This window comes from Gymnoscopelus braueri (assembly GCF_963280865.1).
Source record: "Gymnoscopelus braueri genome assembly, chromosome: 11".
In the NCBI taxonomy this organism is placed as follows: Eukaryota; Metazoa; Chordata; class Actinopteri; order Myctophiformes; family Myctophidae; genus Gymnoscopelus; species Gymnoscopelus braueri.
Genome location: NC_137613.1, coordinates 47,423,222 through 47,438,279, shown reverse-complemented (window position 1 = coordinate 47,438,279; position 15,058 = coordinate 47,423,222). Strand labels below are relative to the sequence as shown.

Genomic DNA, 15,058 nt, shown 5'->3' with positions numbered 1-15,058 from the left:
TCACCTGTAAGCATTTTTCAGAATTTTAACTTTATTAGAATACATGGATTTTTGGAGGTACAAGCACAGCTGTCATTCCTATGGCCATCTTGATCATCCATCAGGAGGTAGAAGTGATAAACATGAGCTCTCAGCTAAGGAACTGGTGCTGTGGGAGTCTACACATGACCATTGATAACACATCATGTGTGATCAATTTATGATAAACCTTTCCTTAGGTAGTGTGTTTAATTGTAGTCCAACTTACATGGCTCCCAGTTAAAAATGTCTTTAGTTGCTTTGTTTTCTCATCGTTACACACAAATGTACCTTGATATTTGCAAAACATTGTGCAAGCCAGATTCGCTACAGGTCTTGGTTTTGCCTGGTTCTGAACAATGCTCAAAGGTCAGTAAAGAAGGTCAGCAGTTGGGAATTTGTTATTAAGGTATTGAATGACCTAAAACCACCTGTAGAAAAAAAAATTACCCAAAGTATACCCCACTCAGTCCTGCTGGACTTTTATTGGCTAGTAAATGCATGGTTATTTACGCAAATTATGCTAATTGCTCAACACTCAACTCTTAAGGCGGTTACACACCGGCGAATGTGCGAATATACGCAAAATTCGGACTCGTTCCGAATAATTAAAAGACGCTTTTTCGCTTCGCTTTTCCGCTTTTTCGCGCCATGTACGCTTGCATTGACTTTATAAGGTTTTTAAAAAAAGCGTATTATTCGCACGAAAGAATCGCCCCGGTGTGTAAGGACCTTTAGCAACAAAGTTGAATTTCATACACTAGGCCTATAGATTACATTTCAATACTACATGTTAATAGAAAACAAAATTTTAAGCACATTTGATTTCAAATCAGAATATGGCAGTGGATTTCCCAAATATGAAAACCTTTAAAAGCTAAATCCATTCAGGTTTCTACCTTGTTTTGGCAGATAGACAGTTTTGTTGCAATTAGTGTGCGGTCGACCCCCATTTTTGCATAAAATGCCTGGACTATTAAGGTAGAGTGCATGTTAGTGCAAGATGTAAACACAGACGCTGCATTGTGATGGGAATGTAATCACATCTGTCACACCACATCTGAAGCTGCACACACACACACACACACGCGCACACACACACACACGCACACACACACACACACCTGTGAACCTGGCAAAATTCAAAGGCGAAGCCCAACTTGCCGCATTGCAGACATCCTGAATGGGGAGACCATGATGCTGCCATTCCCCTTGTCAAATGCGCCCTCAGTCCAACTGGGGGCTGCATCCCACTACTGGAATAGGCTAACTGAATAGCCTCCACAATCCAGTGGGAAAGCGTCTGTTTTGTGATGGGCTTGCCCTCCATCCGCAGGGCCCAAACAAGCAACTGATCTGACTTCCTTGAAGTGCTAGATCTGTCAATTTTCAATTTCAAAGCCCTAACCGTGCAAAGAAAATGCAACCTTTGGTCCTCCTGTGAGGTAAAGGTAGGTGAATGGAATGCCTCCAAGTCCACAGAGACACACTGTATAGCTGCCAAATAGACTTTTAACTTGGAAAAGGCTCTGCCTGTATCCATTATACTATCTCTTCATGAAGAGATAAACAAGATCACATCATTGTACATGTCAAGGTTAATACAAATGCACTGTGACAGTAAATCACTTACCACATGTTGATAATACCACAACAGCCTTCACCTCCTGTTCTCCATGAGTGACCTGACAGTAGTAAAGTCCTTTATCTGTCTCTCTGCAGTCTTTCAGTGTCAGAGACACGTTGCCTTTCTTCAGCTCCTGGGTGTCCAGGGTCAGTCTGTCCTCATAGACCCTCTCTATCACCTCTCTAACTTGACCATTCTTATACAGGTAAATGCACTCAGTCTCCTTAAACCACCTGATTGTCATGGAAAACGCACTGGTCTCGGGAGAGAGGTGACAGGGAAGGGTGACATTTTTACCTGTCCTACCCTCAGCATGGCCTTCAGTGACGAGTGTAAAGTCGCCTGTTGGAGTAAATGAAATACTTAGTGACATATGAAACTATACATGTTCATTTAAACATATTTACAATTAACCACTTTAGCCTTAAAATGTTTTTAAACATTTGTAAAAAAGAAAAGAAAACGCTACAATCTCACACACACACACACACACACGCGCACGCACGCACGCACGCACGCACACACACACACACACACACACACACACACACACACACTTTTCAAAGTGTAAGACCGGAAAAGTCACTATAGTTTGCCAGCACAAAACGATGGTTTTGTTTATTCATACTGCAGGTGCATAATGATTGTAATGTCTTATTTGACAACCTATTCACATAATAGGGGAGATGTGATCCAGGACCAGCTATGCTGCCTTCTAAACGGAGGTCTGGCTCTCATTGCAGCACTCGTCTATGACAGGACTACTGGACTACTCTACAAGCTCACAACATTGTAGATCTGCTAAAAAAAAAAAAACTGAAAAACATAGACCAGGCGTAGATCAACTTAGTCACACGTGGCCAAACTGTTGCCTCCCACAATTTTCAAATGCTTCCGGTCATACAGTCTGGAGCACAGAAGCTCTGTTGACGATTAAGGGGGAAAGTGGATGCCCGCCTCCCCCCACTTCCGTTTAGTCTTTACAGTCGCACAAATGTATCCTAATATAAATCTAAATCATTTAAAGGTTTCATGACATTCAGTTTTACAACACATTAAAAGTATTTATCATGGTCCTTCAAACGTGTATTAAAAGTTTTAACTGATTTCTAAAGCCTTTTCAACGGCAATGAAAAAAATAATCTTTGCCTGCGGGTGTCGCTGATTTTGACTGTCAATCATCACCTCTGCTACCCCCCCCCCCCCCCCCAATCACAGTCTAATTATTCAGAAAAACCCAGACCACAGAAAATCCCAGCCTGATCTCCAGAGATTACCGTAACATTGCACGGAACGAGTGCACTTCATTCCGTGGATAGCCGCCTCGGAACTCCCGAATTGCGTGCATATGTACGGCGAGTCCCACGGTGGGCGTAACCAGTCGCAACCCGGAAAAACCCGGAAGCAGAGCAGTCCCCACAAAAAAAATTACGATTCTGTGCCTATCGGTACATAACTCAAACGGCGCTGAGTAGGCACAGGCGAACGTCCCACCGTTCAGGACGGCAACTCGGTCGCCTTAGCTCCCTCGGTGGTCCTTCACGGGGTGACAGTGCGCCTCCGAAATGGTTTTGTCACAAAGGGAGCGCCGTACATATGCACGCAATTCGGGAGTTCCGAGGCGGCTATCCACGGAATGAAGTGCACTCGTTCCGTGCAATGTTACGGTAATCTCTGGAGATCGGGTTGGAAAATCCACTAAATGTTCAAAGTTCAGTTTTTTGGGTCTAATTTAGGTCATAACCCCCCCCCCCCCCCCAAAAGAGAAAAAAAGGGAAAATGAATGTCATAGAGCCTTTAAGCATATAGCTTGCTGCTTAGCAGAAATGGAAAAAATAAATACAAGTAAAGGTATTTTTGTCTCCGCCAGGCTGAAGGCATGGCGAGAGAGTATGTTTTACCCTCCGTCCGTCCGTGTGTCCGTGTGTGTGTCCGTCCGTCCTGTCCGTGTGTTACCAGCTAATCTCTGGCACCGTGGGCCCGGTCGCTGCGAAACTGTGCACACACACTCCCTGGATGCCAATTCAGAACCTCTGCCTCAAATTTTTCACATGGGCCTGTTATAGCGCCACCAGGAGGCAGATTTGTGCAAAACCCATTTTTTCCCATTACTCCTACAGTTTTTAACCAAACCTCATGCAAATCGGTACACAGTATCTCTATAGTCATGTGATCAACACGGATCTGTCCGATTTCCCGTATTCCATCCTCATTGGTTAAGGTTGCCATCCAAAGTTTGCAGGATTGGTCCGTTTTGAACAAACTGCCTCAAATCATGAACGCAGCTTGCCATTTCCATAAAATTGCACACACACATTCCCACTAGGCCGAGGAAGAAATGCCACTTGAAATGTTTCAAATCAGCCTCATGGTGGCGCTATAACCAGCAGGTCTAATTTAGCAAAACAAATTTTTGGAACAAAATGCCTCAAATCATGAATGCAGTGTCCGATTGTCGTGAACGACCTAAGAATAAATGGCACCCTTTTCACATTGGCCTATTATAGCGCCACCAGGAGGCCACAATAACGTGCCTGACCTGGCGGAGACCTGTGCTCCGAGGAGCACTTTTTCTAGTTGTATATATTTTCGTGAACGGAAATGACAAATAGATGCCAGCTTCCTGCTACGTGAGAGTAAGATCAACTTGACGTTGTTTTTTTTTCACAAACCAGTTTAACTGCATTCAACTTGCCTATAACCCATGATGCATTCCTATTGGCTGGTAGCCAGTTGTTATCACCCCAGAAAGTCTTCCTAATGACCACTATGTAACTATGTAAGCCTCACTATGTAACTTTATTTTATGGATACACATTTATTTTGTCCAATGTGTATGGTAGTGTATGTTAATACAATATAACTTATACAATTGGGGTGGTTGTATTTAGTCTCTCTGCTCTTCTATTGAGACATTTAGATTTTTTCAAAGGTCACGTCTCACCTGATCCGACACAAATTTTGACCTGATGGTCAAGATTTAATTTATCCCCTGAGCAAGCAGCAGCCAAGCTCCATTAGCTCAATGGTAAACTTATCAGCACTTGCGCGGGAAAACGGGTTCAAATCCGGGGTAGAAGAGGAAAGTTACATAGTGCAGCTTTAAATGACCTATTCATATCACCAAATTGGAGATGTGATCCAGCACCAGCTATGCTGCCTTCCAGACGGAGGTCCGGTTCTCAATGCAGCACTCGTCTCTGACTGTTCACAGGCAGTGGAAAGTAACTAAGTACATGTACTCAAGTACTGTAGGCTATTTAAGAAAACATTTTAGTTATATTTCTTTACTTGAGTATTTCACATTTTCAATACTTTACTACTTTAACTCCACTTCATCTCAGAAACAAATATTGTATTTTGACTAAATCTACTTTGTATATAAATAAACACTTCAGCCCTTAGTGAACTTTTGCTATTTAAAAATAACTTGTAGATCTGTGAGCTTGTAGATCTGCTGTTTTCAAACGGTGTTTCATACATTTTGAAAACTTCAGCATTATGAGTAGGCCTACTTTTACATTTGGTACTTTAAGCATATTTTGATGCCAATTGTTTTGTATTTTTACTGAAAAAAAAACACTTAAAGAAACTTAAATTTTAGTATTTCTACATTGAGGTATTGATACTTTAACTTAAAATGTGAGTACTTCCTCCATCACTGACAGGCAGACAGGAGGAGATCAGATGCACATAATAATAAAAACACATGTTTTATTTTTTAAAGATAATGTTCAGGAAACAGGGAGAGAGAGATGGGGAGAGACACGCAGTAAAGATAGTCGGGGACCGGACTCGAACCTGCGATGCATTCAGGCTACATTGGAGCCTAGGTGCCCGGACCGCTAGGTCAGCGGTCCAGGCTCCATGAGCACTTTTTATTCCAATGTGTAAGCCGAGATCTACCACTACAATAAGTTCCAAAAAAACACCATGAAAGTAATCATATTTACTTTAACAATTTCTGACATGTACAGCCACACAAAGGCTAGTAGTCTAAATTCAAATAAACCATTTTTGGGGGGAAATGTATAAAAAGTATTTTTTTTTTATAAAGTTGTCACTTTTTAGGTACCTTTTTAAAGAACATTAAAACACACAGGGACATGAAAATAATTGCCAGAACATAGAGGGCATACTATTTTTTATTATTATTAAAGGCTGTGCATGTTTTGCAGGTTGATTCTCCATCTCTGGTATTATAAATATCACCCTTTTTAATAAATATTTGTATTTTTCTCTTTAGATCAGGCCTTTAAAAATCACAAAATTAACTAATCTCTTAAATTAAAGTTAACGGTGGAAACACACCAGAGAATATTCGCACAAACGCACACACGACGCAAACACGTGCATATATGCACGCGCACTTTTAGATCCTAAAAGTCTGCGTATGGGGGACTCGCGTATCTGCGCGCCTGGTGTAGCCGGTATCTTTTTTTTTACCACGCGATTTTTGTAACCCTTATTTTTCAGCCGGTGCCAATTTTCTAAGTGATCCTGGGCACTACACTCCCCTCACCAGCCTAGGGAGGCCAGGGCCGAGCTCATGCCTCCTTCAATGCATGAGAGACAACTGACCTTCTTGTCACCTGACAGGGGGGAGTTTCCCCGGTTGGACGTAGCGCATGGAAGGAACATGTTATTCCAACCAGTTCCCTTCTCCTCCATCAGGCGCCCCGGCTGTCATGGGGGAGGCGTTATAGCAACCAGGATTACTACATGTTTTGGTGAGGGTATTAACTATTAAATACCCTGAGAGACACGGGGAGAACATGCAAACTCCACACAGCGTAGGCCCTTTCGCCAACCCCACCTAGGGTATGGGCGCTGATGACGCGGAGGAGAAGACACACCCACAGCATCCCCGGCGGGAATCGAACCCAGGACCTTCTAGCTGTGACAGCCGGTGGCCGGTATCATGGATAATCACTTGGATCTAAACAAGCGCGCTGTACGCACCACGCATACGCTCACTTTGAAAAGTCTGGTGTAGATCGGCCGTAATTGTACTGTGAGTGTGTCTCGATCAAGCATTACGGCCGATCTACACCAGACTTTTCAAAGCGAGCGTATGCGTGGTGCGTACTGCACGTTTGTTTAGATGTGATTATCATTATCAATGAAACCGGCTACACCAGGCGCACAGATACGCGAGTCCCCCATACGCAGACTTTTAAAATAGGACTGGATCTAAAAGTGCGCGTGTGCGTACATGCACGTGTGTGCGTGTGTGCAAAAATTCTCTGGTGTGTTTCCACCGTTACGGCCAATCTACACCAGACTTTTCAAAGCGACACACACGCATATACACACTATTTTAAAGCCTGCATGCGTATGCGGGGCTTACGTATCCGCTCGCCTGGTTTTCAGCCGGTATCATTGATATCAATTGGATCTTTCCAAAGGCACTGTACGCGCGCAGCAAATTCCACCTATGCGCACGCTTTGAAAAGTCTTGTGTAGATCGCTGTTATTTAGGGTGCGTGCGTGTGCGCGTGTGGGTGCGTGCGTGCGTGAACCTAAGTTCTGACCACAGTTACAAAACAATTCCTGCCCCTGTGGTGGCTGATAATAGCTGAGGGGGAAGCCTCCCTCGTTTCTATTCCAAACTGTAGCTCTGGTCCTGGTCCAGAGTGAACCAGCGACATCCGTTCTATAGCATACATTTGTTGTTAGCACTTAAGCACTCAATAGCACTGCCACTGTAGCATCAAGTATTTGCAAACGGCACTCAACTGCTGTCACCTTTGTGAACCATATGAATGAGCAACAAAACAAACAGCGTATTCAGCAGCGGCAGCGCTGACTGACGACTCCGGGCAACGATAAACACAAACACAGCTAAGTGAGTGAGAGAGAAGGAGAGGAGGGAGGGAGGCGGGGCTGTTGTGAGCACACGCGACTGTGTCCATCACCTCCTCTCCCAATACACAAACAAAACCTGTTTATGATCTACTGTACTGTGACGGCTTTGGCAATCGACATATCACTCGTGATCGACCAGATGGTCACCACTGATATAGCTCTGGTCCATAGATATGGATCAACTTGACTTGCTTTTCACAACCAGTTGAACTGCATTCATCTTGCCTAACCCATGATGCATTCCTATTGGCTGGTTGTTATCACCCCAGAAAGTCCTCCTAATGACCAAGTCAAAAAGCCTCCAAAAGCACCACAGCTTGTGCATCATGTTTTTTTTTACAACAATATTGTACAGGTTCATTTTGCATTACTGACAGGCTGCTTGTGGCACAAGTGTATAGGATGTGTAGAGAAGTGGGAACAGAATTAAACAATTTGAGATGTGATCGGCACATGTCCCCAGCAGTGGTGGACAAAGTACTCAAAGTACTACTTAAGTAAAAAGTAGCAATACCACAGAATACAAATACTCTGCTATAAGTAAAAGGCCTGTCGTTCAACATTTTACTTGAAAAATAAGTACAAAAGTATTGGCGTCAAAATATACGTACAGTACCAAAGTAAAAGTACTGACGGGTTTCAAAATGTGTCAAACCTTTTTTGAAAATATTTGATCTACAAGCTCACACATATATATATATATATATATAAGCTCGCATTATGAAGTGTGTACTTGTAGATCAGCTATTCAAACATCCTAATTATAAAATAGGGCTTAAGTGGTTAATGTATGAGTTGTTTTAATAATCTAAATCTGTGAATTAACTAGTAACTAAAGCTGTCAAATACTTTTTGTGGAGTAAAAAAGTACAATATTCCCTCTGAGTTGTAATGACGTAAGTATAAGGTATTGAAAAATAGAAATACTCAAGTAGGGCTTAAGTAAAAGTCCCTCTAAATTTTTCTCAAGCACTGTACTTGAGTAAATGTAATTAGTTACTTTCCACCACTGGTCCCCAGTGTCTCAAGTGTAAATGACAGAAATAAACAGTACTTCCATGTGCTTTTTCTCTGGAAACTAAAATAAAGTATTCAATCTATCAATCAAAAGCTCTTCATCAGACCTGATGAAGAGCCTGTAAGGCTCGAAACGTCACGTCACGTCCAATGGTGTAGAGCAGTGGTTCCCAAACTTGTTAGCTCGAGACCCAAAATAGAAATGTGATCTCTCCCTCTCAAATTCAGATCAGATGACATCAGGCAGAAATAGTTAAAGTCAATGAGGACACACACATTGTCCCATGAATAATCTTGATATGGTTCAGGCTTTATCATGTTTTTCATAATGATGAAAAGAGTAAATACAGTGAAGTAAATTTTCAACAAAGGTCTGTGTTGTATGTATTATTGTTGAAGTGTGAAGCACACATCTCCCTCCACCCCATAACAGTTGATGGTTCATCTACCAGGAAATAAGAATCACTTTGGGGACTTACCATCATATCCTCTCCTTGCCTCTGCCATGTCTCCTGTATAAAGAAGAAGAAGGGGAAAAAGACAAATAATCACACCTAAAAGTAATAACATTTTGTCGAGGGAATCAGACCCTGGGCCAGTAATCACCCAGACTCCCCACCTGAACCCCTTCGAGGTTTGCTATCGCCTCTCCGGTTACCGGAATTTTAACCTTACTCCTACTTATCGCTTTATCTAGAATGGATAAACTCCGTCTCTTGAGTTCAACCTAGAGGATCTATTCTCGGTAGATTACAAGTGGCTTCCGACAATGACTAGACTGCATTGCTCAGAACTCAGGCACAAATCTAGAATTAGATTTAATAAACACTCAGTGATCGGAGACCAATACTATTGCTTTGGCGTCTTTCACCAGCAGCTACGGGACACAACTGCTGTTGTATCTGCGTGTGCTTGGGCATCAACTGTAACATACCTAATTTCACTCTTGGCTCTGTGTTATCACCAAGCGGCTAGTGCCAAGTGATCTCTCGTGAGCGGTGCTCTGTATCCTGCTTGTATAGGAAATAAATGAGAGCCACTCGTTGAGAAATGGACTTAGCGCCAACCACCTTACTCAGTAAATAAACAACAGATAGATATCTCCACTGGGGAAATATCGTGAGAATGAAACCTAAGGCCGTGGACAGGGCCTGTCCCAACCTGTGTCAGTTAGAGAGGAACTCTCAAACACAGGCTGGCTCCTATCTTAGTGTAGTAATTTGTGTTACCAATCTTACCACAGAAATACAGGAAAAGGACAAAAACCCTGGATATCTTTCTCGGCTAATGAAGCAGTGGGGAGGCAGTCGTCGCACAAAAATGAAGTTCAATAAAAAGTATTTATTAAGAAGTGAGTTACAAATATAGAGAAGAAAAGTATTGAAAAGAGAAAAGGCCACCGAGGTGGCTGTTAGCTGTATATGAAAACAGATGTCTCTAGATGCAAAAGTCCAGGAAGAGTCTGCCCAACTTTGGGCGATCGGGGGTTAAATACATCAACCCCTGTGGCAGCACACTGTCATTACACGGCATCTTTCGCCCCTCCCTTCCCGCCCAACTCTCACCCTCGAGGCACGTAGATACTTCCTGTCACGTCTCACTGGTTCCAAGCAGACAGTGCGTGACCTTGGCTTGTCTGGCCTGTTATCAGTTTACACATGCAGCTGGTGAGAAATTGTGTGTGGGAAGCTATCTAAGCAAAAACATTTTAAATCTATGGTTTTACTAGCTAAGCATTTGTTTTACATGTTTTAATGATCTCTAATAGTAGGGACCCTGCTGGCCTCTTGGATCGGGTTGATATTGGGCGGGGGGCGCCCCGTAAAATCCTGTGTTAGGATGGGGGCTGGGGTAGGGTCCTTGGTGAGGTCCCCTCGGTGCATATGGGTGGAGGTACGGCGGCGGACCCCCCCTGTTGTAGGGACAGCGTTGTATGGTTGATTCCAATTGTTCCATTGCTCGCTGCCTACGGGCCACCCAGTGGCTGGCGCCCCCGCAGCACGGTTGTGCTTCAGCTTCTCTTTTTTCTTCTTGCCAGCCGACACGGCAGATGCCTTGGGCGGGGGCCTTACAGGAGCTCGGGGTATAGGGGTCCCATTGATGGCTTGAGCCTCGCTCTCAACACATTTATTGATAAATAATTTGCGAATCATTGTGATTTGTGTAATTTTGTTTCTTTGCATGGTGACGTCTGGTCTCACCTGGTCATAAATACACTAACATCCAGTAGCATATCGTTAGCCTGGTAAAGCCCCTCCCTCCGGAAAATCTCATTTCCATTTGATTTCAGGAAGGAGTCTGGCATGAAGGTTTGTATGGGCATTTCTAGCCCGTTCACCAAATAACCGAGCCTATCAGCGTCATCGCTCATCGTTCTGTGATTGACAGCGAAAGTTGGCCAATCAGGTGGCGAGTTCGAGTGAGCCCGAATGGCACCGAGTGCAGCCTGAATGCAGCCGACAAAAAACGAACGGCAGCCATCTTTTTTGACCGCAGTGTTTTCTACTCTCTTTTAAACTTCAAAACGCTCTCAAACTTCTTTTTTGAGGCACGGAATTTACTTTTAAGATATCGTTTGGATAGAATTTAGTTGTTTAACTTATATATGTATATATATACTATTGTGGTCAATTAATCATGACAGAGCCTATTTATTTTTTTTAATCAGAGAACGCAGTGACACGCATGTATCCGAATAAGGCAACCTATTTTGGGCATGGTCGTCTCAAAAGTCCCGTTGCGTCACATTAGTCTGGAGGTGTTAAAAATGCACTGGCTGAAGGGGAACACTGCTGATTGGCTGAAGGGGTTGTCAGTCAACGGTATTACTCCCGCCAACTCCAGCCCACAGCCAAAATTGCAGAATGGGCGATCATGCCAGACTCACTCCTGAAATAAATTACAAATGAGATGGGAGGTTTTACCAGGCTAAGGGCTGCCCAGGTGTTTTGCCTGGGCGAAACACCTGGGAAAGACATCCTCCCGTCAGTAACCATAGTAACTGATCTTATCACCTCCTGTCATAACAAACTCACCGTTCATCTAATGAGAACGCAGCAGCTTATCAAGATGACATTTAGGACACAGAGGACGAGTGACAAACTGTTTGCATTTCAGAATCTATGTTTAAAATAAACTATATATATACAAACAGTAGTGTGAAAACATGTACAGACATATAGAGCCCCCATCAGTCATCTATATGACAGACTGTCATAGTTCAGTGGTTCTCAACCTGTGGGTGGGGACTGTAGGGGTCCCCACATGATTTTTTTTTTTTGGGGGGGGGGGGGTCACCAGATGACAGTAAAGTGACAATTTAAGGACTTTTAAGACCTTTCTAAGACCATTAAAAAGACCATTAAAAAAGACCATTACTGCATCAAAAGTAATCAAAAAACTATACTATTTATTTATTTATTTATTTATTTATTAGCCTATACTGCATGGTCAAACATTGGCCAAATTGTCAAATAATATAAGAAAGAGGCAAGAATTGTGAGGTGAGCTTATAGATCTGCTATTTTCACAATAATTACCTGTGTAACCGAATCAAACTAAATTTAATGCCTCAACAAGTGCTTGTCAGGGTGGGGGTCCCCAGTTCAAATATGATTATCTTGGGGGATTATTTTGGGGGGTCCTCAGTTCAAATCTGATTATTTTCGGGGAGAACCACTGTCATAGATGACTGACGGGGGCTTGCGACCACTGTGGCATTGTTGGCTATTATCTATTATTATTGGTCGTCTAAAACCATCTCTACGGCCACCAAGCTACGCCTCTACATGTCAGTGGTCATCCCAACAGCGACCTACGCCTGTGAGACATGGATGGAGACAGCCAACACCACCAACAAGTTGGATATCTTCCACCGACGATGCCTCAGATCCATCCTGAGGATCTCATGGAGAGACCACATCACCAACGAGGAGGTGATGAGAAGGGCAGGGGTAGCACCACTGTCTGTCATCTTCGATGAAAGGAGAAGGAGAATGGCTGGACACGTACTCCGACTACCAAGAGAGAGACCGGCAAGTGTGGCAATGGACTGGATGCCAGTGTCGTGTAATTGAGGCAGTAAACTGCAGGTTAGCAGGCTGGTTGGTTGTAATAAAGAAGAGGAGAGAAGACGTCAGGTTTCCAGGTTCCAGGCTCATTTATTCAGCATTCAAGTACAACAGCATCATAACAACAGCATAGCATCCAGGAGCCCTCTCCTCCACGCAGCCCTTCGGCTGGTGTAGTGTGACCATCCTGAGTTAGATTTTAGTTCCCCTTTTATAACACAATAGCTTCACATTTGAATACAGGCGGCTCATGTGGGGTGGGGGTCAGTCATAGCCTCCACCTGTTGACCAAGCTCTTTGATCAGTGCCTCTATCTGATTAGCAGCTGAATGCCAGGAACCCAGACCTGGTGTCCCCAGGTTAAACAATGGAGATGTAGATTGCATTCCAGGGCAGAGTCCATGAGATAGGAGATGCCAGGCTGGGTCCAAGTCAACAACACATTATTATTCTGACTTTAGTCAAATAACTTAGTATCATTTCTTTATACTTTTTGACCTGCATACCGTTAAAATATAAGCAAATAAGGACCAATATACCACACCAGAAGGTGGGAAGAGGAAGAGAGGGAGGCCAAAGAAGACATGGAGACAGACAGCTAAGGAAGACCTAAGCGAGATGGGCGTCAGCTGGCACGGAGCAAGAAGGGTCCCCAGAGACCGGAGTAAATGGAGAAGACTCGTCGCCCAATGTTCCAATAGGAACGGGAGGAACTAAGTAACTAACTAAGTAACCCCCCCCCCCTCTCTATTACAACATGACAATAAACCATGTCAACTAGCAACAAATGCTATGTCAGTTCCATCACCAACTGACTACCCTTCAGCACCCGCGTAGCGTGCTTGATAATGTTGACTGGGCAAATCAGAATCTCTAATGGGTGCCCCCCCCCCTGCGCGTCTAAGCTAAGGGGTCCCTGCTTCATTTCTCTCTCAGCTAGGGGGTCCCTGCTTCATCTCTCTCTCAGCTAAGGGGTCCCTGCCTCATCTCTCTCTCAGCTAAGGGGTCCCCGCTTCATCTGTCTCTCAGCTAAGGGGTCCCTGCTTCATCTCTCTCTCAGCTAAGGGGTCCCTGCTTCATCTGTCTCTCAGCTAAGGTGTCCCTGCTTCATCTGTCTCTCAGCTAAGGGGTCCCTGCCTCATCTGTCTATCAGCTAAGGGGTCCCTGCTTCATCTCTCTCTCAGCTAAGGGGTCCCTGCTTCATCTCTCTCTCAGCTAAGGGGTCCCTGCTTCATCTGTCTCTCAGCTAAGGGGTCCCTGCTTCATCTGTCTCTCAGCTAAGGGGTCCCTGCCTCATCTGTCTATCAGCTAAGGGGTCCCTGCTTCATCTCTCTCTCAGCTAAGGGGTCCCTGCCTCATCTGTCTCTCAGCTAAGGGGTCCCTACTTCATCTCTCTCTCAGCTAAGGGGTCCCTGCTTCATCTGTCTCTCAGCTAAGGGGTCCCTTGACCTGAAAATCATTGAAGACCCCTGATACAGGGGACATTTGGATAAAGTGCACTGGGTTTGCAGCTCCATGAAAAGGTGTTCTAATGTAGTAATCCTGGTCTCTATACCGCTTCCCCCATGACAGCCGGAGCGCCTGATGGAGGGGAAAGGAACTGGTTGGAATAGTGTGTTCCTTCCACGTGCTACGTTCTCCTGGGGAAACTCCCCCCTGTCAGGTGATAAGAAGGTCAGCTGGCTCTCATGCATTGAAGGAGGCATGAGCTCAGCTCTGGGCTCCCTAGGCTGGCGGGGGAGTGTAGCGCCCAGGATCACTTAGACAATTGGCACCGGGTGAAAAAGGTGCCGAAACGAAAACAACAGACACGCACACTGACTTGACGTGTGCGTGTCTGTTTAGCATCGACCGCTCCTTTACCAAACATCCAGATAATGTTCAGAGGTGTTTTTATTGGGTTTTGTTTTCGTTTCCTTTTCCTTGGAAGTCATGAATGTAAAGCAAGTTTCTTCCATAATGAAACTTGGCGTGTGTGTGTGTGTGTGTGTGTGTGTGTGTGTGTGTGTGTGTGTGTGTGTGTGTGTGTGTGTGTGTGTGTGTGTGTGTGTGTGTGTGTGTGTGTGTGTGTGTGTGTGTGTGTGCCTATTATCTATTGTTATTGTATGCCCCGCCCCCCCATCGGACAGGTGTCAGCCTCTCCATGGCAACAGCATCGTACCTGCTACAGATTATTGTACTCTATTACAACATGACAATAAACCATGTCAACTAACAACAAATGCTATGTCATTTCCATCACCAACTGACTACCCTTTTGCATAATATACCACATTCTCTCAACTCTCAATCATACCCTCTATTCAAAACAACACCTTCATTGCTCACTATGTACAACAATATAACACAACACTGCACACACTATCTGCACACGCTAAAGGAAGTGGAGGGGTGTGTCCTCCTGATGGGGGGGGTGGGGGGTGATAATCATCATTTGTCTGCCACAACCTCTGTCACT

The 15,058-nt window shown here is 44.2% G+C and overlaps 1 protein-coding gene and 1 long non-coding RNA gene across 3 annotated transcripts in view; one reads left to right on the top strand and one right to left on the bottom strand.

Moving 5' to 3' along the window:
- The window catches only part of LOC308094599 (uncharacterized protein), a 99,502-nt gene that overhangs the window by 4,083 nt on the left and 80,361 nt on the right, over positions 1-15,058 (bottom strand). Inside the window, exons 1-3 of one of the 2 annotated variants that reach the window (XM_080441354.1) lie at positions 9,769-9,867; positions 9,010-9,042; positions 1,652-1,987 (exon numbers count right to left, since the gene is read on the bottom strand). In XM_080441354.1, the coding sequence (XP_080297480.1) occupies positions 1,652-1,987; positions 9,010-9,037 (364 nt within the window). In that variant the 5' untranslated portion in view covers positions 9,038-9,042; positions 9,769-9,867. Of the gene's footprint in view, positions 1-1,651; positions 1,988-9,009; positions 9,043-9,768; positions 9,868-15,058 lie in introns of those variants that run through there. The other variant, XM_080441355.1, reaches the window with a different exon arrangement.
- Positions 1-15,058, top strand: part of LOC308094605 — an 85,446-nt gene that overhangs the window by 4,206 nt on the left and 66,182 nt on the right. The gene's annotated exons all lie outside the window — the stretch shown is intronic.